The sequence below is a fragment of the Olea europaea genome, chromosome 13 (genome assembly GCF_002742605.1).
Source record: "Olea europaea var. sylvestris chromosome 13, O_europaea_v1, whole genome shotgun sequence".
Lineage (NCBI taxonomy): Eukaryota > Viridiplantae > Streptophyta > Magnoliopsida > Lamiales > Oleaceae > Olea > Olea europaea.
This window is the reverse complement of record NC_036249.1, coordinates 24686854-24708603: the sequence shown is the minus strand read 5'-3', so window position 1 is coordinate 24708603 and position 21750 is coordinate 24686854. Positions and strand designations below refer to the sequence as shown.

General features: G+C 40.6%; 1 protein-coding gene across 1 annotated transcript; it reads left to right on the top strand.

The window, feature by feature from the left end:
- Positions 1-13628: 13628 nt before the first annotated feature.
- LOC111407985 lies at positions 13629-17821 on the top strand. The gene is made up of 10 exons (XM_023037720.1): positions 13629-14057; positions 15132-15227; positions 16181-16265; positions 16442-16563; positions 16678-16702; positions 16777-16860; positions 16934-16963; positions 17043-17148; positions 17236-17300; positions 17639-17821. The coding sequence occupies exons 1-9, from the start codon at positions 13965-13967 to the stop codon at positions 17297-17299; spliced, it is 705 nt and encodes a 234-aa protein (XP_022893488.1). The 5' UTR covers positions 13629-13964; the 3' UTR covers position 17300; positions 17639-17821.
- The last annotated feature ends 3929 nt before the right edge of the window (positions 17822-21750 follow it).

The following is a 21750-nucleotide window of genomic DNA, read 5'->3' as shown; positions in this document are numbered from 1 at the left end:
GTGGACTTGTCTTCCCGATCGGGTATGTATGCCTCGAGATGGAGATCGTGATTTGTGAGAGCTTTGAGGGTCGTTTGTCTGTGTTCGCCGAAGCATTGATCCTGGGCCGATGCGCTAAAACTTCGCTACTGCGGGAGGAAAAAAATTATGTGAGATCGAGGTGCTGCCCAACTAGACGACGCGTAAGGAGATGACTAAAACTTTGTAAAGTTTAGGAGGAAACGCAGCGACCGAGGCGATAACCCACAGGGGACTCCGCGTCAGGTACATCTACACTTTGTAAAGTTGAGTGAGGAGCTCATCTACCACCATTGCGCTGGCCCACAGGGGACGACGAGTTGGGAGTAGGGCTGGACATGGTCCGGTTCGGTTCGGTTCTAACGAGAACTGAACCGACTCGAAATTTTCGGGTATTTAGTAAGTGGAACCGTTGGGTCCAAATTTAATTATGGAACCGTTCGGGTTCGGTTCCATTCGGCTCGATTCGGTCCCATTCGGTTCCGTATTATAATTAATTTTTTTAATATATACAAAGTTACGTTAATTTAATTAATGATATATTCAATATTAGCTCTTACAAAATAACGTAATTCAATCTTATGTGTTTCACGTCTATCTTTGCTGAATTCTTCATAAATTTGATTATTAAAATCACAGAAAGAGAAAGATAGCGAGCTCAAAATAATTAAGAGAAATGTTGTAGAGTTTTAATTCGATTTTCTCCCGTAGTAATGACACTACAGTAGAATAATAGATTTAGATAAAATTGAGGTCAATTTGATTAAGTCGATTTTGAACTGAATATTAGAAATTGGAAAATCATATTTTGTAGTTTGAACTAAATTAACTAGTTAACAAATTTATTTAGAAAAAATAAAATAATTTTACTTATTTAAAATAAATTAATTTAAAAAATTACGGAGATTCGATTCTTCGGGTCTTGGCCTAGAACCGAGAACCGAACCATACCCATCGGTTCCTGATTCAAATATCCGTTCGGGTATTTAACTTGAGAAGAACCGTCGGGTACGGTTCTGTTCGGTTCGGGTTCGGTTCGGTTCGGAAGTTTTGTCCAGCCCTAGTTGGGAGATGGTTAAAACATTGTAAAGCTTAGGAGGGAACGCAGCGATCGAGGCGATGACCCACAGGGGACTCCGCGTCAGGTGCGTCTAAACTTTGTAAAGTTGAGTGAGGAGCTCATCTGCCACCGGTGCACTGACCCACAGTGGACGACGCGTTGGGAGATGACTAAAACTTTGTAAAGCTTAGGAGGGAACGCAGCGACCGAGGCGATGACCCACAGGGGACTCCGCGTCAGGTGCATCTAAACTTTGTAAAGTTGAGTAAGGAGCTCATCTACCACCGGTGCGCTGACCCACATGGGATGACGCGTTGGGAGATGGCTAAAACTTTGTAGTTTAGGAGAGAACGCAGCGATCGAGGCGATGACCCACAGGGGACTCCGCGTCAGGTGTGTCTAGGCTTCATAAAGTTGAGTGAGGAGCTCGATCCGAGGTAGGCTTATCTGACGTTAAATGATTTGACAGCTGTTGTGTATTTCCAAGGTGACAGTTGGGTGCTACTCCTATTCTCCTAAAAAGCTGCTGCGGCTACTTATTGTTGACGGCTGGCGGTGACCGAGGCGACGCGTTTTATGCGAGCGTGAGGGTCACAGCAAAATCTTAGGCGTAGATCAATTCTGACGTTTCATTCCAACGACCTAGATTGATGATGCGATGGACGGTCTAGATTGATTGCATTTGAGTTCAACGGCGAAGATTAGTTGGAGCGCTCTATAAAAGGCGGATTTGAGTGTTTTTTGAGCTTTTCACTCTTGCGAAAATAAAAAATCCCATTGCTCTCAAACTTCTTTGCAATTTCCGGCATTCTTCCAGCATTTTCGGCAACCACATACCGCTTTTTGACCATTTCCGGATGGGGAACACTCAAAACTCATAAGTTTTAGTAAATATTTGAGACATTTCTGTTCTGAAAATGGCTTCTGAGGGTAGTGCTAGTTCAGGAAGGGCGCTGGAGTTAGTGCGGATGGATGAGCCCATTGTGGCGACATCCTCCGAAGTAGCCGAGGCGATACTTGGGGGGGGGGAGAACATTTGGAAGAGGTCGGATAGCTCGGCAGATACGTCTGTGCATTGGGGGCATCAGATTACCCCTCTAAGCTAAAGGGGGCCGACCTAGAAAGACTTAGGACTGAATATAGGATACCAGATAGTATAGACCTGATCCTACCCGAGCCTGATGAGAGATCCTACTACCCTAGGCCCGGGTGCGTGGCGATCCTTAGGGCCGGTCTTAGGCTTCCAATTTACCCTTTCTTCCGAATGGTGCTTAGGTCCTATGGCTTAGCACCGACCCAACTGAACCCGAACTCCTGGAGCCAAATGGTGGGCTCCTAGATGTTATGGAAAGAGGCGTCACTTGGGGTGGAGATGCCCTTCTCTGTTTTTCAGACCCTCTACATTTCTAAAGTAACAGTCGGGGGGAGGGGGGTAAGACCAGGGGTTGGTATTACCTGACCTCTTGGGGTTCCCATACTCCTTTCGTGCTCAATCTGTCGAGCTCCATCAAGGAGTGAAAGAGCTCGTGGTGCTGGGCTACCGAGGAGATGGGACACGATGGAGGAGGGACCCCCTGGTACCTCTTACGGTCCCTAAGAAGTACTTGTCACTTAGTGAGTATTGTAGCTGTATTTCTTGTTTATTTCTCTTCGGTTCGGATCATAACTAACACTCGTGTTCATTTTTTGAAGGCACTTTTCCTCGGTGCGAGCTGTCCTCTGACGACTTCGAGATCATCTGCGTCATATATCAGCTGCCTCCTAAGAAGAGGTCGTTCCATCGGTTGACCAGAAAGAACCTTCATTTTGTGATGCATGACCTGATGGCCTCACAAGGTAATGTCTCAAAGCGAATACCTTTCAGTACCTCCGAGTCGTTTATACTTGTACTAATTTACTTGTTTCTTGCAGATAACTTCAATAAGAAGATGCCTCTCCGGGCCCGACTTCAAGACCATACAAAAGATGATGACTGAAGCTAGGGCCTTGAAGACCTCCTCCTCCGCCTATAAGAACAGATGGAGGACTTAGTAGATGCCAGCAAGAGGGTCCCGCCTCCAACGGAGAAGGAAGTGCTTGAGGATCCCGAGGCCAATCTGTTTCAAAAGGGCAAAAAGCCTGTTGCCCCTACGAAGCGACCAACGGTGGCAAGGCCACCCCCCGTTCTGAGGCAAACTACAATTCCTACCGGGGTGGCCATTCCGGAGAAAATGCCCGCGCCATCAGAGGCTTCCCCCGCCCCGGCCACAGTGCCAGTTGCTGCTGTGCCTCTCGCCCAGGTGCCGGGACAGCCCAAGAGGAAAAGAGCCCATCCCTCAAAAGAGATGGACTTCTTGGGCACGAACTCTGAGGAGCCAGTAAAGGAAGTATTGGAGGCTCTTCTCCCAAAAACGGCTGCAGTAGTGGTGGTCCATAATAAGTACTGGACCGAAGAGTGGAGGGACTATACTGCCTCTTCCATAATCGAGGACTTAGTGGTGGCCAATAGTGTTTGCGTGGCTCGGGCTCTGAGCACCAGCATCCAGCTCGAAGGCTTGGTGAAAGACCTCAACGCCCAGAGGGAGGACCTCGCAAAACGCCTCGAGGAGGCAATGCAATAGGGGGATGTGATGAGGGAGGCCTGGGCCAAGGCCATAAAGGAAGAGAAAGGGAGAAGAGAGGCTAAGGCCCAGCTGACGGTAGCTAAAGGAGACGCAGAGCGGCTGAAGAAGGAGCTCTATGAGGTAGAGTGTCTGGTGGCTGCTATGTCCCGAAGAATGTATCATGCCAATGAGCACCACCGGCTTGCCACGGAGGCTCTGGAGGCCTCCAATAAAGAAAAAACAGAGCTGAGGCAGAGGGCGGAGGCCCAATCTGAGGAAATTGCCTCCTTGAAGTTGAAACTGAAGTCGACAGTGGAAGTGGCTGTTCAAAATTTCATTAACCACTTCGAGGAGCATCCTCTGTACGACAACTTTACAAATTTTTGGGCCTCCTGGAGTGCCTAAGGCTTATTGGGTCGCTGAAAGAGGTCCACCCCACTTTGGACATCTCCTCTTTAGAGGTAGAGTTCGGGGGACCTACTAGAGGTCGGCCTGATAGGCTTCCCGAGGATGCTCCAAAGGCCCCCGAGGCAGGCGAGGTAGAGGCTGGCGGGAAAGGGCCTCTTGTAGAATAGGACTTATTTTGTAATGGCTTCGGCCTCTTTTGTAATTCAATTTCAAGTTAATGAAATGAAATTTTTGCCAAGTATTATTACGTCTATTTTCTTATTGTGTTGATCTGTTTACACATATATGAATGACAATCACTTAAGATTAAGCGCCTCTTAACAATAATCAGAAGATCGGATCACTTAAGTAAACATCAAGCGCCTCTTAACAATAATCAGAAGATTGGATCACTTAAGTAAACATTAAGCACCTCTTAACAATAATCAAAAAATCAGATCACTTAAGCAAACACATTGAAGGACTGTGGTAACAATTTACTAGCCGATGTGACAAAGAACTGAAGTATCATTACTTAGAGAAGTTACATTACCCTTTACTAAGGCATTTTCAGCACTTAGTAAACTAGGGAAATTACAAACGAGATCGGATCAGGACATACATTTATCAGACATCATTGAGATCGGATCGGAACAAAAGCTCATCACTGATAGTACCTCCTCAAGTGTTCGATGTTCCATTGATGAGGTAGTACGTTCCCTGTCAATTTCGAAAGTGCCAGGTCGGGATTCCCTGTGGATGCGATAAGGACCCTCTTAGTTCGGTCCCAACACTTTGGACCCGGTTGGCTTTGATGACTGGAAGACCCTTATGAGGACTAGGTCCCCCAGACGAAGAGTTCGGTTTTTGACCTTGGAGTTATAATAGTAGGTCATCTTTCTATGATACTTTGCTAAATTCACTTGGGAGGTATCCCTCCTTTCTTCAAGGAGGTGGAGTTCGTTTACTCGGGTCTCGTCGTTACTGATTCCGTTGAAGTGTATTCGACGGTGCGATGGGACCCCGACCTCGATCGGGCTCTTGGCCTCGACTCCGTAGGTCATTGAGAATGGTGTTTTCCCTGTTGCAGTTCGGCTTGTGGTTCTGATGGTCCAGAGGACGTGGGGCAGCTCGTCGACCCAAGCCACCTTTGAGGTGTCAAGCTTCCTTTTCAGAGTATGCTTGATAGTTTTGTTTACTGCCTCAATTTGTCCATTTGCTTGCGGGTGATAAGGCGTTGAGAAATTCTTTTTTATCCCCAGTTCGTCGCACAATATTGCATTTTTCTCTGCTGTCGAATTGCCTCCCATTGTCGGACACTAAGGAGTGGGGAATGCCGAACTTGCAAATGATATTTTTCTAGATGAATTTCGTAGTGTTCGCCTCGGTGATCTTAGCAAGAGGTTCAGCCTCGACCCACTTGGTGAAGTAATCAATGGCGACAATGGCGAAAGTCACGCTTCCTCTTCCTTTTGGGAGTGGACCAATGAAGTCGATGCCCCCACTTGGCGAATGGTTAGGGGCTGGTTACTACGGAGAGGTTTCGAGAAGGCTGCCTTTGAATATTTGAGAAGCGCTGACACTTGTCACATTTTTGGACAAACTGACAAGCATCCTTTTTCAGGGTCGGTCAGAAGTAGCCTTGACGAAGAACCTTGTATGCCAGAGCCGTTCCTCCAGAGTGATTTTCGCAGATTCCCTCATAGATTTCCCTAAGTATATATGTGGCCTCTTCGCCTCCCACACATCGGAGAAGTGGTGAGGCGAAGCCTCTTTTGTAGAGCATATCCTCTTTCAGGACAAAGTGCGCAGCACTTCTTCTTAAACTTTCTCGCCTCGCTTCTAGAAGCAGGTAGTGTTTGATCCTTTAGATAGGCGATGATGGATTGCATCCATACGGGGCGCCTTCTATCCATAACACCTCTTCACCTCCGAAAATGGAAGGCCTCGATAAGTGCTCAATGGGTACAATCTTTAGTAGCTCTGAATCCTTGCTGCTGGCCAGTTTGGACAGGGCGTCTGCATGAGCGTTCTCTAAGCCCGGGACTTGAATCAGCTCAAACCTTTCAAAATGAGGAACTAAGTCCAGAACCAATTTCAAGTATGCAACCATGCTACTGTCTTTGACCGCGAAGTTTCCATTGACCTGGCTCACTACAAGCTGAGAATCACTGCTTGCTAGGAGCCTTTTGACCTGCATTTCTCTTGCCAGTCTAAGGCCTGCTAGAAGGGTCTCATATTCGACAGCGTTGTTCGAGGCTTTGAAGCCGAACCTTACTGCGTAATTTAGCTTGTGGCCTTCGAGGCTCTCCAAGACAATCCCTGCCCCAGAGCCAGCCTCTCTTGAGGATCCGTCTACGAACAGTTTCCACGTCGGGGGCTCGGCTAGCTCCATTGTCGCCTCTATTTCTAGGGCTTTAGCAAACTTAACCACAAAATCTGCAAGGGCCTGTCCCTTGATGGCAGGTCGAGGTTGGAACAGTAGGTTAAACTCGCCGAGCTCGATCGCCATTTTAGCAGGCATTCTGATGTATCTGTTTTCTGCAGCATTTGCTTCAATGGGAAGTTGGTGAGAACCTCAATCGAGTGGGCCTGGAAGTATGGCCTCAGTTTCCTTGAGGCTGTGATGAGGGCAAGTGTCAATTTCTCCATGTCTGGGTAGCGTGTTTCGGATGGGAGGAGTGTTTTACTGATGTAGTATACTGGTAATTGGCGTTCATTTTCTTCTCTAACTAGGACAACGCTGACCGCCACATCTGAAATCGCTAAATACAGCAGCAGTGACTCTTCCGGTTGAGGTTTCGACAAAAGGGACGCCTCTTCGAGGTGCTTTTTCAGCGCCTGGGATGTTTCCTCGCACTTAGAAGTCCATTGGTACTTCTTTCCTTGCTTAAGCACATTGAAGAAAGATAAGCTCTTATCTATAGCCCTGAAGATGAAGCGATTGAGCGCGACTATCCGACCATTGAGGCTTTGGACCTCCTTCGATTTCTGAGGTGACCTCATTTCCAGCAAGGCCGTTATCTTTACTGGATTTGCTTCAATTCCTTTTTGGTTAACAAAATACCCTAAGAACTTACTCGAAGCCACCCCAAAGGTGCACTTGAGGGGATTCAACTTCATTTTATACTTTCTAAGTATCTGAAAGGTTTGGTCAAGGTGACTTACGTGTTCGCTTGCCTAGAGGCTCTTGACTAGCATGTCGTCCACGTAGACCTCCATGGTTTTGCCAATGAGTTCAGCAAACATCATGTTGACCAGTCTCTGATATGTAGCTCCGACATTTTTCATGACTTTGTAGCAGTAGAGTCCTCTATCTGTAATGAATGATGTAGCTTCCTCATCAGGTCGGAACATGGGTATCTGATTGTACCCTGAATATGCATCCATGAAACTCAATAGTTCATGTCCAGCAGTGGAATCCACAAGTTGTTCTAGCTTTGGAAGTGGGAAGCTGTCTTTAGGGCACACATTATTCAAGTTGGTGAAGTCTACGCACACCCTCTACTTCCCACTGGGCTTTTTCACCAGGATCGGGTTGGATATCCACTTTAGGTAGATGGCTTCCCTTATGAAGCCACTGCGGCTAAGCTTGCCTACTTCGTCTTTGAGCACCTCGTAACTCTCTAGGTTGAGGGCATGTCTTTTCTGTCGATGAGGGGCACAGGAAGAGTTGATGTTAAGATGGTGGCAACTGATCCTTGGATCTATTCCCACCATGTTTTCATGCTTCCAAGCGAAGACATCCAAGTTGCTTTTCAGGAAGCTTATCATCTCTTCTTTTGCTTCAAGAGACAGTGCCTTCCCTATTTGCAAGACTTGACTAGGGTCCTCTGAGCTGACGGAGAAATTTCAAGTCATTTGGTTTAGAGTCAATTATCCAGGGATCTAACTCATCAAGAGGGTGTCCTTGTTCAGGAGCCTCTTCCATGTCGACATCTTCCTCCTGTTCGAAGGTATGCCCTTGTTCAGGGGCATAGAGTGTTTTCACGTCCATACTGGCTTCATTGACAACTTCAGTTATGATCACGTTAACAGTTCGGGGCTCCAACTTTCTCAGAGAGTTCAAGTAACATGCCCTGGAGCCCATCTGGTCGCTTCGGACCGTAGCTATCCCATGTTCAATTGGGAATTTCATACACAAGTAGTGGATGGATATGACAGCCCAAAGATCTTTCAAAACGGGTCTGCCCAATACTCCATGATAGGCCAATCTGTGGTCTACCACTAAGAATTTCATGAAATGTTGGGCCATTAGGGGTGCTGAACCCATCTCGATGGGCAGAGTGATCCGCCTTCGTGGGATGATGCTGTCTCCAGTAAATCCTAACAATGGGTCGGTCATGGGGATCAACCCATTTTCAATTTGCATTTTGTCGAAGGTGGAGCCGAACGGTATGTTCACCGAACTTCCATTGTCGACGAGCATGCGTTTGAGTCCGTTTCTAGCCACTACGACTCCCACAACCAATGCGTTACAATGGGGATGGTAAACTCCTTCTGCATTTTCCTGGGAGAAGGTGATTGGGGCCATCTTATTGGCCGTTTGTGACTCGTTGACAATGTAGGTAATCATTAGCGGGTCCTTTGCTTCCCTTGTGTAATTCCTTTGGGCATTCCTGGTGTTGCCATCGATGTGGGGTCCCCTAATAATTATTTCGATCTCCCCGATGACTTGGCTCCCAGAGAATGGGGCCTGATTGCTCTGTCTAGACTGTCCTCGGTCCCTTGATTCTCTTCTCCGGGGTGATTGATCTCTATGCCCTCTCTCTCCCCTGTTCGGGAAGGCGGCTCTGTGAGAATATTCGCTCCTGCTGGAAGGACATGGGTTACTTCGATCCGGGCATCGATTAGCGTCTCGACACTCACTGGTGTCTTGCCCATAGAGTTGGTGGAATGTGCAAAACATTGCCCCTTCCAAGGGCCTATTTGATCGCTTCTTCTTCTTCTTCTTCTTCTTACCATCAGCGCTTCCAGATGGTCCTGCTTTGTCGGGAGTATTCTCGTATGCCAATACTGGCACTACATTCAGTGTGGCGGAGGCTAGTGCCTGTCCGGAGGTGGGTGCTATTGTGTGACCTGCTTGAGTCCATTGTTGAGTGACAAGGTGCGCTACGGGTCCTCGACCTACTTGCCTCTGAGGCGAAGAGAGTCCCTACGCGGCGTGGTTTCGGTGATCAATCATTTCTTCACTGACGATTTCCACTCTCATAATTTTCACCAGTTTGTCATAGGTGGCAGGATTCTTGCTGCGCACTTCCCTCCAAAACAAAGTGTTCATGTTGAGGTCGCTTTTAAAAATCGAAAAGGCTTCTCTGTCAGTGACCTGTTCGCAGTATGTGATTTTGTCTGTAAATCTGGCGAGATAACTTTTCAATGTCTCTCCAGAGGCCTGCCTCATATCTTGCAGGCGTTGCACTGGGGTCTCTCATTCTCTGCGTGAGAGGTATTGGTTCAAGAATACTTTCTTCAAATTTGGCCAACTCCTAATACTCAGGGGAGGAAGTCTGTTATACCACACTTCAGCCGATCCGCCCAGGGTTAAGTGGAAGGCTCTACACTTCAAAGTAAGCGAGGCTCCCCTCAGGCTCACCTGTGTCATGTACTTGGTGAGATGCTTCTCCGTGTCCCCTTTTCCATCATACTTGGGGATCTTAGGGGGCATGAAGTTTGCTGGCATTGGGAAGCTTCAGATCTCTCTTAAGAAATGGATGTTATCATCATCATCATCGTCAATTTCATAAGATCGACAAGGTCCATCTGACCCTTCATCATCTTGGATATCCTAGGGAGGTGGAGGTGCTTCTCCTCGGCTCCCCCAATCGACTAGGTTATTCCTATCCCTCCTATTTCTAAGAGGAAGAGGTGCCTGTTCTTGCTCCTGGTCTTGCCAAACTGATCTTCGCACTGAGCAAACCCTATTGCTAGAGTCCTGCCCTATTCGGCCGAAGACACTTACTGATCTTTGTTCCTCATATTCTTGAGGGAAATTGTCCCCTAGCTGTGGTTCTGCCGGCTGGCTTCCCTGTACAAAGGATGTGGCCTGCGCACCCACTTCTCTTTCGAGGGGACGTTCTCTGTGCCGACTCATATGGCCTCGGGAACGAGATACAGAGGCTTCCTGCACTGGGTAAGATCCTCGGGACATTTGAGAGCCCTGATGACCTCGGGCTTGCATGAGAAGTTCATGCATCGCCATATTTTGAGCTGCGATGTCTCTCATGCCCGCCGTTATTTGAGTCATTCCTTCAGTGAGCATGGCTGTTCTTTCACCTCGGCGACGTCGGTGATGGGTTCTCTGGTGAGTGATATTGTTATGGAGCACCTCTTCTTCAAAGGGCTTTCTCATGGGGTTATCGTCTTCATGGCTGGAACTCATTCTATCTCCTTTTTCAAAGGTGATGAGAATTTGGATTATAACTCGACTTTGTTCTTTTTCAAGAACGTGCTCTTTTTAGGGTAAGTCGCTAGTTTTTCGGTGATTTCTTCTGTGGAGAATGCAGAACTTTGAACGGGAAGCTACCCACAGACGTCGCTAATCTGTTGACCTCGAAAATTGGACCCTCCACGTGGCCAATCGATAGCCACTCCATGTATTCCTCCCTGCGTACAATCAACGCACGGTCAGATGCACACGGTCGAAACTAGCAGGGATGGCGGCGATCGTATACACTCCGACGGTCAAGTAAGGCTCAGGTTATTAGAATAGTACCAAGGTAGTGCAAAATAGTGGGAAAGAGAATATATGTTTGTTTGCTATGGAGTGCTAAGTAATAAAAGTTTCATTACCTTTGCCTCTTGCCAAGCATTGGGTATTTATAGGTGAGGAAAGCCGTTGGATGTGGGGCACATGTATACATCTGATGGTATGAGGCGTCTGCTCATAGGCATTAATCAGCCGCGTTTATAGAGTATGCGGGTAATTACTTCTCCCGAGTTGAGTTGACATAAAGTTGATACGTCACATCAACTAGCCTCATGTAGATGTCAAATCACTTTAAACCTTAGGTGCAGAAAGGATTCTGATAAAGATCTCATTCTGAAATTGGCGGCGGATCCTCTGGTAGAGGTCTCCGGAGTACATTTTGCCTCGGATTTAGGGGCGAGGGCACTTCGGTCAGTCCCTCATAATTGCCTATGCCTCGTAGTGTGATAGTAGATCGTCACCGTTGGTGAAATCACTTCGGAACCACTTCGAATGAGTGTTTCACATCTCGCATGATGTGGTGGTGGACTTTCTAAAGTGGTTCAGATAGCGGAACACTTCAGATAAACGTTCCACACCTCGCATGATGTGGTGGTGGACTTTCCGAAGTGATTCAGATAGGGGCGTAACAGTGGTCGTGGAGTTTTTTGGTTGTTGGAGTAGTGTGGTTGTGGTGCGGTAGTGTGGGTAATGGTGGTGGTGGTGTTTTTTGTTTTGTTGGAGTAGTGGTGGTCTTGGGGATTTAGGTGGTGGATTTGGCGAAGTGGTGGTCGGCTGTATTGCAGTGGATGAAGAGAGTGTTTGTGACCAATTTGATCAACAAATCGTTAATTCATAATCGGTAAATAATATGTGACTGAATGTGTGACTGTGACTTACAATTGATTAAGTTGTGACTGAAAAACTAATAGTGACTAATTAATTTAATAATTTGCAATGAATAAATGAGTTGTGACCAATAAAAATTTTGATTCTGTGACCAATGAATAATTTGTGACCCATAAAATTTTTTATTCGTGATGAAAAATAATATGTGAACTATAAAATTTTTGATTTATGATTGAGAAATATGTTGTGATCAATAAATTGATAAGTTGTGACTAACAATTAATTTGTGACTAATCAATTTTTTGATTTGTGACCGATGAACAAAATGTGACTTACAAAAATTTTAAATTGTGATCGTAAAATAATTTGTGATATAAAATTTCTGATTTGTGACCAAAAAATAATAAGTTATTAATTAAATTGTTAATTCGTGACCAAATTGTATAGTTCTGTGACCTAAATATATTTACTTAATAAAATAATAAAATAAATAAATAAAGTCAGAGATAAATTTTAATAAAAATCTAATTTTTTGAAGTTTGAAAGTTATTTTCTTGATTTTGAAATGTGTAGTACTTAAACTCTTACTTATGAAATTTTCCCTAAAAACAAATGTTTCAAATTTCAAAAATCATATATTTATTAAATTTTGTTTATGATTTAATTAATTAATTATAAATTTTATTAATTAAATATATTAAGGTCATAGATTTATAAGATTTGGTTACAAGTTAACGATTTAATTCGTCAAATATTATTTTTCGATTACAAATCAAAATTTAATATGTCACAAATTATTTTAAAGTTACAATATGTTCATCGATCACAAATAAAAAATTTATAAATCACAATTTATTTATCAATCACAAATAACAAATGTTATAAGTCATAATTTATTATACGGTCACAAATTATCAAATTATCGATCACAGATTAACAATTTTTTCGATCACATGTTATTTCTTGATCACAATTTAACAAATTATGAGTTACAATCACATTTTTTAAACCACAAATTAACCAATTAACTAGTCATAATTAATTAAATAATTGGTCACATACAGTCCTCTTTCCACCCCATGCCACACTTTACCCCAAGCACAACCACCGCACTACCATTACAACCACCACCACCATCGCGATTGTCATTGCCGCTAGCACCAACTACAAACACAACCAACAAAATCTATCCCATAAAAATAACTAGTACTATCACAACCTCACTAGTATCCCCAACATCACCACCATCAAACGAGCTCCGCCAACACGACAACCAAATACCAAGATCCAAATCTATACCATCACCGTCATCATAATCACCACCACCACCATCACCATTTACATAACACCAACAATAGTCACCAATAATCACCAACAAAAACACCCAACCTCTGGTAAAGGTACAGATCAAAAGAAGAAACCACAACACAAATATCATAGAGACTGCAGCATAGTGCTGTGTCACGGCCTATAAGTGCCGCTTTGAGCTGCTGCAGTAACTTTCACGGGCCACTTCGTGCAGCGGTGGCACGTGACGCTGTCACCGCCTATAGATAGAGAATGGAGAAGGAAAGGAGGGAAGATAGAGCATACAACAATGCCATTGCAACGGAGCCACTTCGAGCTGCATGTAGTGATAGGTACATGTCACTTCATGTGGTGGTGGTGCTACGTTGTCGACAATAGAGCTGCCTCGCATAGAGATACTCCCGTAGGTTGCTTTTCGACAAAGAGATAGAGGCAAGAGAGAGAGAGAGAAGTGATGGAGAAATAATTTAGGGTTTGAAATTGTGTAAAGTAAATTAATTAATTTTACCATATATTAATTAATTAATTTTTAAATATATTAATTAATAAAAAAATCTGATTTTTGAAAGAGTAAACCTAATGTATGATTTATGAAATGGAATCTCTAAATGTATTGGTTTATGTAATTTCCGCATTAATTTATCCACATACACTAATAGGGCTTTTGGGCTTTGCGTTACAGGGTTGGATATATAATGGAGGCCCAATCATGAATGCACGTTTAAAGTGGCCCATTACTGACACATAAGCTCAACCCAAGAGACCTAGTCAATGTCGGAAACGACAAAAAGTTGTTACTTAGTAGGTCAGCGAAGAAACTTCGCACCATCCTTTTTGTTAATTGTAATTAACTAACTCTATTTCTGTCCTTCCTCAGACAATTTCAAACAAACATTTCTCAAAAAATAAAACTCTCCTTCTTCTCTCTCTCCTCCAATTGGGTTCTTGATTTTTTCCACCTAGGTGGAAAAATCTCGTCTTTTTCTCTTCTCCTTCCCCCATCCAATTGGAATTTTTATTTTTTATTTTTTTCGTTTATTTTTTACTAGAGAGAGAAAAAGAGAAAGAGAGAGGCATGAATCCGAACTGGGAGTTGAAGAATTGTTGCCAGCATGATCAAAAAGTTTTTCTTGCAACAGTTGGTGTCTTCACTCTCGTCATTCTCGCTGTTCGTTTTTTTTTTTTTTTCTCTCTCTCTCTCTCTCTTTAGGCTGTTGTCCTTTCTAGTATCTTTTATTTTTTATCATGTTACTTTTGGGTAGATTCAAAGTACAGTGCCTTTTGCAATGTATAATCCTCTTTTATGTATGTATTTTTTTCATTAATTTCTGTCAAGCATAAATTTCAAAAATTATGAACTTATGATGTTGCTTCCTTTTAAACTTGTTTAATTTTTCTTTCCCTTTTTGTTTTATTGGATTTCGTAATCGCTGGTTACATGATCTGAAGAGCCAAGGAATAATAAATTGATATAATCTCTGTAAAAACATCCCATTGTTATTTTTTTTTTTTTTTCATTCCGAGTCAATTGGAATGTAATTTATGACTTACGAGTTAAGGTTGCTGATAAATTTATTTGTTAGTTTTTGGAAAGAGCTGTATTGTCAATAATCTCTGCAATCCTACACGCCCGATTGAATATCATGTAAGAATCAGTTTCTATAGCTAGACTTTGTCGACTTCTCAAGCTAGATCAAGATCTGGTTGATAATTAATGGACAAGAAAATATTGGCAAGTTATTAAAGCTGTTCAAGCTCGACTCTCTCGTAGTTTGTTGAGAAATTGAGCCACGTCTGGACTAAATTTTAGAGGTCTTACTATAATCCAGCAGGCTTGAAAACCTATTTTTGGGTTGGCACGGCTCAATTGCAATCCATGATGAAGGAAGGCTGAAAATATGCTAATTGAAGGGCTGTTAAATTTTTCACAATTTATGCAGCCACGGTAAGCAATTACCTACATTGAGCAATCAGTTTTCTTTGTTATTCTATATTAGACATTGGAAAAGACATTCCTTTGAGTTGACAATTACAGCCATTTAGCAATCAGTTTTCCATGTTATTTAGATGTTTCCATTCAATTTTAAGCATGTCGTAGGATGTTTTAAGCAAACGAAAGAGCTCTCTATTGATATTTTATTTTGTTCTTCTTTATTGGGTATATTTGTGTAACCCATTTTTTACTTGAGCTCTTTGATGAGATTCCTGATACTAACAGTTATTTCTACTATGCTTATAACAGTTATGGAGGACATTTTTACTAACACCTTTTAAGCTCATTACTGTATTTCTTCATGAAGCAAGTCATGCAATTGCTTGTAAGCTCACTTGTGGTAAGGTAAAAGCTCTTTCTCCATATCGTTTCTAGGCATTGAGGTAGAAGCTCAATTCAATATGTTGAAGTCGAAAGAGAATTGTAGGAGAAAGGTACATAGCATGCTTGTACACATAAAAGGAAATTCAGCCCTTGTTTGATACCCGTATTTTCTCAAGATACCTTTTTCTCTCTCTTCTTTTCAACCACACATTCTTCAATAAAATAATATTACACGTAAAACTAAAACTTTTTTTCTTATTTCTTAACCACACATTCTTCATCAATTAACTATTTCAAAATTTAGTCTTAATTAAAAAAGGGAAACAAACAGGGGCTCAATATGTTGCATTCATAAATATGAAAATAGAATATCATGCGGTAATGATCTAATTTGAAATTGAGAATAACAAAGTATGTATGTTGTAGTTACTGCAGAGACTCAATGGATAAACTCTTATGATTCTATTGAGGGAAAAGCATATCTATATTTCTAGAACTGTTGCTACATTAACACAGGGACATCCTTTCAAGGAACATATAATCTATGTCACAATGGTACTTAATAGTAGTCATAAATTTATAACTTCTAAAAGACGAATCTGTATCATATGATACGGAATATAATGCTGGCATTATTCATTCCACACCATTCTGCAATCTTTGTTCAACATTCTAATTGCAAACTTTTATATCAGAGAATTTGGCTTGTTATTTGTTGTTGATTCGATCTCTTCCATCCCCGTTATTAAGCAATGATGATTGAAGATACTTGTTGCTTTCCATTACACGCGGAAAAAACTTTTATTAGATATGTAATTTTAAGTTTTTTATACATCTTTCCGTTATATTCCCAATGATACTTAAAAGTAGTTTTGTTTTTGAACAGTACCCGAATTTGTCAAATATTTTTCTATTTGATGGCCATTCTATGTTTAGGCTCAAGCACAAGTTATTACTATCATCTCATTTTGCAGGTGGAGGGTATCCAAGTCCATGCAAATGAAGGTGGGGTGACGCAAACACGAGGTGGTGTGTATTGGCTGATTTTGCCGGCTGGATGTAATACTCTTTTCTACTTAATTTTCACCCTTCTGTAATCTGAAAGATTTATTTATCCATTTATGCTAGTTTATCATGGATCACTTTGTTAAATTTGGTTAACTTCTTCATTCACTATCGTCTTTCGCTTTATTATCTGGTTGTGTTAATTAGTCATTCTCCTTTGTCCGTTATAGATCTTGGTTCATCATTTTGGGGTATGGTTCTCATCCTTGCATCAACAAATCTTCTCACTGCAAGGATTGCTGCTGGATGTCTTATTCTCTCTCTTCTTATTGTGCTTTGCATTGCTAAAAATGTAAGCTCAGTAAATAATTCCTGCTAAATAGTCAATGAGCCAATTTCAGATCATGCATGGTTATTTTAAATTTGTGATGGACTGTACTGTACTAATTTCTTGAACGTTGAACAGTGGACGCTACGGGGACTTTGCATTGGTGAGTTATGTCAATCATAAGCATCGTAATTTCATTTTACCCAAGATATTGATTCTTATTTTCCATCTTGCCAGGATTTATTATTTTTATTGGTATTATATGGGTTCTACAAGAGATGACTAAAGTTCGCATTCTCCGCTATATTATTCTATTCATTGGTATGGGCCTTGTCCTGATATTTTATTATTTCCAGAACTTCTCATTGCTTATGCGTGTTCATCTGATCTTCAGGAGTCATGAATAGTTTGTTCTCAGTTTACGGTAAGAACTCTACTTCAAGTATAATAGAATAAAGCCACTGTCACGACAGAATGAAGTGTGCTAATTTTCTATGATGCAGATATATACGATGATTTGATATGTCGGAGGGTTCACTCTAGTGATGCCGAGAAGTTTGCAGAACTGTGCCCTTGCCCTTGTAATGGTGCTGCATGGGGAGTAATTTGGTAAGTTTAATGCTAAGTGCTGTGTGTTTTTATGGTTGAAGTTGTGAATATTCGGGATTTCTTCTTATCGAAGAGCCTGTCTTGCAGGGGAATGATATCTTTCATATTTCTTTGTGGAGCTATTTATCTTGGACTTGTCATCTTGTCTTGAGGTGCTTCACTACAAAACTTCCTTGCACGGATATATTTAATGAATTTGATTCCTTTTCTTATTCAGATTTATAGTGTTTCATTTGCCAATTTTAGTGGAATGTGGAAAAGTTAATGAAAACAGTGTATATATTTGTTCCGAAACTGATGCATTTGGTAACTAGATATTACTTAGAATGGAAAAAAAAGGATTAAATTTGGTCAGATTTTGTTGTTAGTTTCAACCAAACAAATGTCGATTCTTATCACATCGAATATGATTTTTCGTTTCCTATGTAATAAATATTACATACGATTTGATTTTTATTTATTTATTTATTATTATTATTATTTTTTTCAGGATTTATGTTCAACTCTGGGAGATGGCAGGATCTTCAAAATTCTTCAATGAATTAATGTAGACCTAATTCACTAGTCTCATTCTTTTATCTCTTCTGTACGGACATATTTTTAGTTTGATTCAGATTGTACAGCAGGAGGACCGAATTCAAATTTATTTATTAATTTTTTAATATTCGTACCACTTGTTGGTCCAGAGTTGATATAATCTTGTATTTTAAAGGTTTATTCACGAACCAAAAAAAAAAAATGATTTCAGAATAAAAGATAGAATAAACGAAATTTGAACACCAGATATGTTTTGCTCCAAAATGGAGCCCAGATGTTCAGTCCAAGGACCTAATCACCCGTTGAGCCTTAATCAAGAGATATGATGGAGTTTCCACTAATTTTCACGAAGAACAGTACAAAATGTTCGAAGAAATCTCAGATTTCTTCAACTTTCTCTAGCCTCTTTTTCACACAGATTTCCTTTCAACAATATCACAAAGATGACTCGAACTTTACAATCCTTACTCAAAGGACTTTCAAAAATCATACAGATTTAGTATTACATTTCATAGAAAGGAAAAAAACGAACAGACTTTCACACAGAGAAAAAGACATAAAGTTCTAGAGAGAGTGCAACTAAAACGCCGGACGACCAAGAGCTAAGTAAATATCAAAATCAGTTGGACTGGCTATATCTAACGATAGGGGGTGTGCCACGTGTACGGCACACACCCAACCACAAGAGGCACAAAAGCGTGAAACCAGAAAACGCGAGAATATGTTAAGAGATTTGGGCCTCCTCCTATTTTCAATTAGTAGGGCCCAATTAAGAAGAAATAGTGAGGCAGCCCATCCTTTTAACATTCTCCACCTTGTTGAACTATTTCTTTATTTCAACTAGTGGATTCAAACATTTCTTGACTTCATTTAGCTCTATTGTACCTGAAAAAAAATTTAGAGTTAGTATTATTCTCAACAAATGAGTTACCGAATATCACCTAATTACAATTTAGGTTATATTCAGAATTTTCAAACAGTTTTTAAATTTATTAAGTGGCAAAATTTTTGTTCCAAGGTCAGAGGGATTATATTTTGTAGGAATTTTAACTAGATTGATTAAGCCATTTTCAACCATATTCCTAACAAAGTGAAATCTTATATCAACATGCTTTATCCTATCATGATAAACAGGGTTTTTACTTAAATGAATTGCACTTTGATTATCAGTATGAATACTAACAGATTCATTTACAAAACCAATTTCATTTAACAGTCCTCTAAATCATATGCTCTCTTTCACAACATCACATGCAGCAATATACTCAGCCTCTGTTGAGGACAATGCAACTAATTTTTGCAACTGAGATTTCCAACTAATACAAGTAGTACACAAAGTAAAGATATAAGAGGATGTAGATCTTCTTTTATCAAGATCACCAACAAAATCTGAATCAGTGTACCCCTTTAAAATTATGCCTTTATTACTTCTTTTAAACTTTAGTCCTAAGTTAATTGAGCCTTTCAAGTATCTCACCATCCACTTTATAGCTAACCAGTGAGTTTCCCCAAGATTAGCCATAAACCTACTTAGGATGCTAATACCATGAGCTAAATCAGGTCTGATACAAACCATAAGGTACATAATAGATCCTACAACATTAGCATAGGGAACCTTTTCCATTCTTTTCAATTCATCATTAGACTTAGGTGATTGATCACTAGAAAGTTTAAAATGATTTGCAATAGGTAAGGAAATAGATTTACACCCAAGCATAGAAAAATTTTCGAGTATTATATGCAGACTGTTTTAGAATTAGAGTACAGCTAGATCTGTCCCTTTCTATTTCCATACCAAGAATCCTTTTGGCTGGACCTAAATCTTTCATTTCAAATTCAGACTTTAGCTTTGATTTAATAGATTCAATTTCAAATTTATTATGACAGGCAAGTAACATATTATCTACATACAATAATAGATATATAGATTCAGGTCCTCCTGACACTTTGAAAAACAAACAGGAGTCATAGCTGCTTTTCTCAAAACCCATGGTCTAAACATATGAATTAAACTTCAGGTACCACTGTCTGGGAGCCTGTTTCAGCCCATATAGGGACTTTTTCAGCAAACAAACCTTTTCAGTTTTAGACTTTACTTCATAGCCCTTAGGCTGATTCATGTATATGACTTCATCAAGATCACCATTTAGGAAGGCTGTTTTAACATCAAACTGTTCCAGTTCCCAGTCAAAGTGGGCAATCAAGGCCAATGAAATTCTGATTGAAGTATATTTGGCAACTAGTGAAAAAATCTCCTTAAAATCCGTTCTTTCCTTTTAGGTGAAACCTTTAGCCACTAATCGGGCCTTATATCTTTTATTTTCCGTTTTAGAGTCTCCTTGTTTTATTTTAAAAATCCATTTACAGTCAACTACCCTTTTATCTTTAGGTTTGTTGACAAGAACCCAGGTTTTATTCTTGATTAAAGAATCTATTTCCTCATTCATAGCTTCCTTCCAAAGCTTAGAGTCAGGACAGTTTATTGCTTCTTCAAAATTATCGAGTTCGACGTTAAAGGAGTCTAAAACAAAAAACATGGTGACAAAGTCATTATTACTGAATCTGGTAGAAGGTATTATGTTCTTTCTTTTTCTATCCCTTGTAAGTTGATAATAAGCAAGTGATAGGTCTAATGATTCAGCCTTAGATCCTGGATCATTATGATTACTATCATTACTAGATTGAGTAGACTCCACCTCAATCAAATCATGTTGATCTATATCAGTTCCAGTTTGATCTTCCACTAAGATTTCTCTCTCACAAGTGCAGGCTCATCAGATTTAGGAGTTGATGAGCTATTACAGGGAAATATATTTTCATTGAAAATGACATTCCTACTCAATATAACCTTGTAACCATGTTGTTTTTTAACCCAAAGTCTATAACCCTTAGTCTCCTCCCCATAACCCAGAAAAACACATTTTAAGGATATAAGTTCTAATTTTCCTTCATTTTGATGTGAATAGGCAGCACAGCCAAACACCTTAAGTTTACTATAATATAGCATTTTTCCTGATCACAATTTTTCAGGAATGTTGAAATCAATAGCACTAGATGAGCTTCTATTTATCAAATAAGTTGCAGTTTTTAGGGCTTCTCTCCAAAACAGTTTTGGAAGACCAGAACTGTGAAGCATACACCTGACTCTTTCCAATAGAGTTCAATTCATCCTTTTAGCAACTCCATTTTCTTGAGGAGTGCAAGTCACAGTTCTGTGTCTTAAGATTCCAAATTCTTTACAGAAAGAATTAAATTCAGAATTACAAAACTCAAGTCCATTATCTGTTCTAAGTGCTTTGATTTTCTTATTTGTTTGGTTTTCAATCATCAATTTCCAATGTTTAAAAGTTTGAAAAGTGTCAGATTTTTGCCTTACAAGAAAAGTCCATATTTTCCTTGAAAAATCATCTACTATTAGTAGATAAAATCGATATCCACTTAGAGTATTTACAGTAGCTGGTCCCCAAAGATCAGCATGTAGATAGTCTAAGATGGAGGTGGATTTGTGAAGTCCAGTTTTGAAAGGCATTTTGTTTGTTTTCCAATTATGCAGTCTTCACAAAAATCTAACTTTTCAATGTTATTATTCCCAAAGCATCCAAGTTTGTTTAAGGAAATTAATCCCTTTTCAGAAATGTGGCCAAACCTTCTATGCCAGATTAAGGATTTGGTTAAGGAAGAGTTTAAAGCAATAACACTGTGACCTACTGAAGGTTCAGCACAAATGGTATGGATACCATTTATCTTAGGAGAGGAGATGATATTTCTGTTATCAAGGTTAGGTCTTAAAATACCTTTGTGGATCATTATGTTATAGTTATCATCTAATTCTCTCAAAGAGATTAGATTTTTTTTGAGTTCAGGAACATATCTAGTGTTTGTTAAGAATATAATTGTTGCTCAACATTAATTTTAGTTTCCATATTCTTTTAATTTGACAACTCATGTCATTTCCCATTTGGATCTTCTTCCCATCAAGTTTAACAAATTCAGAGAACCAATCTCTAATGGGGCACATGTGAAAGGTACAACCAGAATCAAGAACCTATTCTTTTAGATCCCTTT

Coding starts and splice junctions, on each gene's coding strand:
- LOC111407985 (XM_023037720.1), top strand. CDS start 13,965: ATGAATCCGAACTGGGAGTTGAAGAATTGTTGCCAGCATGATCAAAAA. Junction 15,228..16,180: donor GTAAGCTCACTTGTGGTAAG/GTAAAAGCTCTT, acceptor CTCATTTTGCAG/GTGGAGGGTATCCAAGTCCA. Junction 16,703..16,776: donor GCTACGGGGACTTTGCATTG/GTGAGTTATGTC, acceptor CCATCTTGCCAG/GATTTATTATTTTTATTGGT.